General features: G+C 33.6%; 1 protein-coding gene across 1 annotated transcript; it reads left to right on the forward strand.

Annotated features, from left to right (window-relative positions):
• The first annotated feature begins 247 nt into the window (after positions 1-247).
• On the forward strand, positions 248-1455 carry LOC128991182 (uncharacterized). Its single transcript, XM_054413965.1, has 2 exons — positions 248-674; positions 1312-1455. The coding sequence occupies exons 1-2, from the start codon at positions 300-302 to the stop codon at positions 1432-1434; spliced, it is 498 nt and encodes a 165-aa protein (XP_054269940.1). The 5' UTR covers positions 248-299; the 3' UTR covers positions 1435-1455.
• The last annotated feature ends 760 nt before the right edge of the window (positions 1456-2215 follow it).

Below are 2215 nucleotides of genomic sequence, written 5' to 3' on the forward strand. Positions count from 1 at the left end.
CTGTATGACAACATTTATAATTACTGCGATTGATATTATGTGTGACGGAGTTGTTTTACCTATTCTTTTAGCAAACACAGTACAAAGTTTTTTTGTGTTTAAGCTATAAAAAAATAATAAGAGGAACGATCGTGTACAGGAAAAAGGGGTTTGCGCGTTTAAATGTATTATATTGACTATTCGAAAAATTAAATGACTTCTAATCTGAACGTTTCTAGGAAACAAACAATTCATCCAACTTTTTTATTTGAATGGATTAATAAATCAAAACACACACAAGGCACCTTCTAAATTCTAAAATGCCTAGATATATTTTAGACTTATATGTCCCCAAACCTAACCTAGACCATTTTGAAACAAGTGAAACAGACGAAGACTATTCGAGTACCATGGAATCTGTAGGCGACCTCAAGAGAGTGCCTTATCAAAAGAGAGAATTGATGAACACCTACCTTAACTACCAAAAGGGTCATAAAAGTATGATTGAGGCAGGTGATCCTATAGTGATCAAGGAAATAGCTGAAAAGGAGTATCCTTGGATTAACAAAGGATTGGACGAGTTGAAATCTATGGATATCCAGAACGTTTCTCGGGATCACGGCGATGACCACTTCAAGCAAGTGTTGAGCTTGAAAGCTCCTAATGCTCAAAGGACGTCCGATCTTTTAGAACAGGTTGGTTTTAGAGTATAAGCTTATTTTACTACCCAAAAAAAATTTTAAAGCTAGCATTGATAGTTTATTGGGCTTTATTGTATAATAAATACCAAAACAGCTATATAAGGCATATAATACTATTTACCAATTAGCCGATATGTAATTTTAAATATATCTGATCAAACTTCATTTGACAACAGCAAATTCTTCTGAATTAAGTAAACAGCGCTAATTGCATGAATGTTGGTTCTGTCGCTACTATATCAAATCCAGCTCCTTAACCCAAGTTAGCGCTTCTTCTAAACTTTCAAGACGATTTTCACACCAATACAGCTTGTAAAGGCCAATCCCTCACTTCATCACCCATTGTCTGAGATTCTGCTTCCCAGCCCAATACTAACTGGGAACCTCCTATAACCACACTTCTAGGAGTGGGCACTTCTCGTACCTATATTGTTACGAACCCGTTATAACACGGTCCACTTCTTTCTGATGAACTACACACAATGTTTTCTGAGATATAGGTAATGTTTCTCCTCATAAACGTAAACCAGATTGTTTTTATTCTTCCATCTAAAAGGCAGTTTGCAATAGTGGATTCCAAATATATATATATATAAACATAATTTGGATAAAATTACATGTATTTTTTCAGGTGGTAGAGTTGGAAGCAGATCTAAAAGGAAAACTGAAAGACCTTTCAGAATTTAAGGAAGAAATCAAAGAATTGGGAAAACTTCTTAGGACAACGCCTTCGAGAAGGAGCACTGTTGACTGATATTTTTATGCCTCTAACTTAAATGTGTCTCTGAATTTAAAACCTGTATGTGTACAATATGTGATTATTTATGACCAAGTACTCAAATAGATTTTTCACAGAAGAATTGTTTTAGTATTATGGTTTCAATAGTCTTGGTGGTTGGTTAGTTACTTAGCTATGAAAAATAAAACTTCCATATGCATTTGTATGTTTTAATTTTAGGTAATGACAAATTATTTCCGGTTCTTTTAGAAAGCATGGAAATCATTCCACGAGAAAGTATGCAATGAGTGCATAAATCTTCATCTGGAAAAATACAGTATTTCTGTCCATAAAAAAATATTCCTACCTTTCACAAATGTCTACATAATACATTTTAAACATTCCATTCCCGTGTTAAATTTGTTGCCGGATTTTTAACAAATTCGTCGTAGTTGATGTGAACCACCGACAGATTGCGTTGATCTAAATAAAAAAAAATTGTCGAACAAATTTTTAGGGAATGACTTATGGTGAGACTTATAGCAACTGTTATGGTCGATTAACCTGGTCGGCAACAAAAAATAACTGTGCGCGTTCTCTGACTGTCACACAAACGTTCTTTTTTAATAAAAAATTGTGACAGCTGGTCCGTAAAGATGGGATGTCTACTTCTTCAATAAACTTCTTAAATTTTGTCTGATTAACCTGTTCATGTATTATGAATACATAGATTTTAAAATAAGACGTGTACTTTTTAACTGTCGTATTTTACTCATTTATGATCAGAAATCACATAATGAAAATCCCATGTTAAATG

Source organism: Macrosteles quadrilineatus, unplaced genomic scaffold (genome assembly GCF_028750875.1).
Source record: "Macrosteles quadrilineatus isolate MER2022 unplaced genomic scaffold, UCM_ALF_1.0 Scaffold_3__2_contigs__length_128488019, whole genome shotgun sequence".
NCBI lineage: Eukaryota > Metazoa > Arthropoda > Insecta > Hemiptera > Cicadellidae > Macrosteles > Macrosteles quadrilineatus.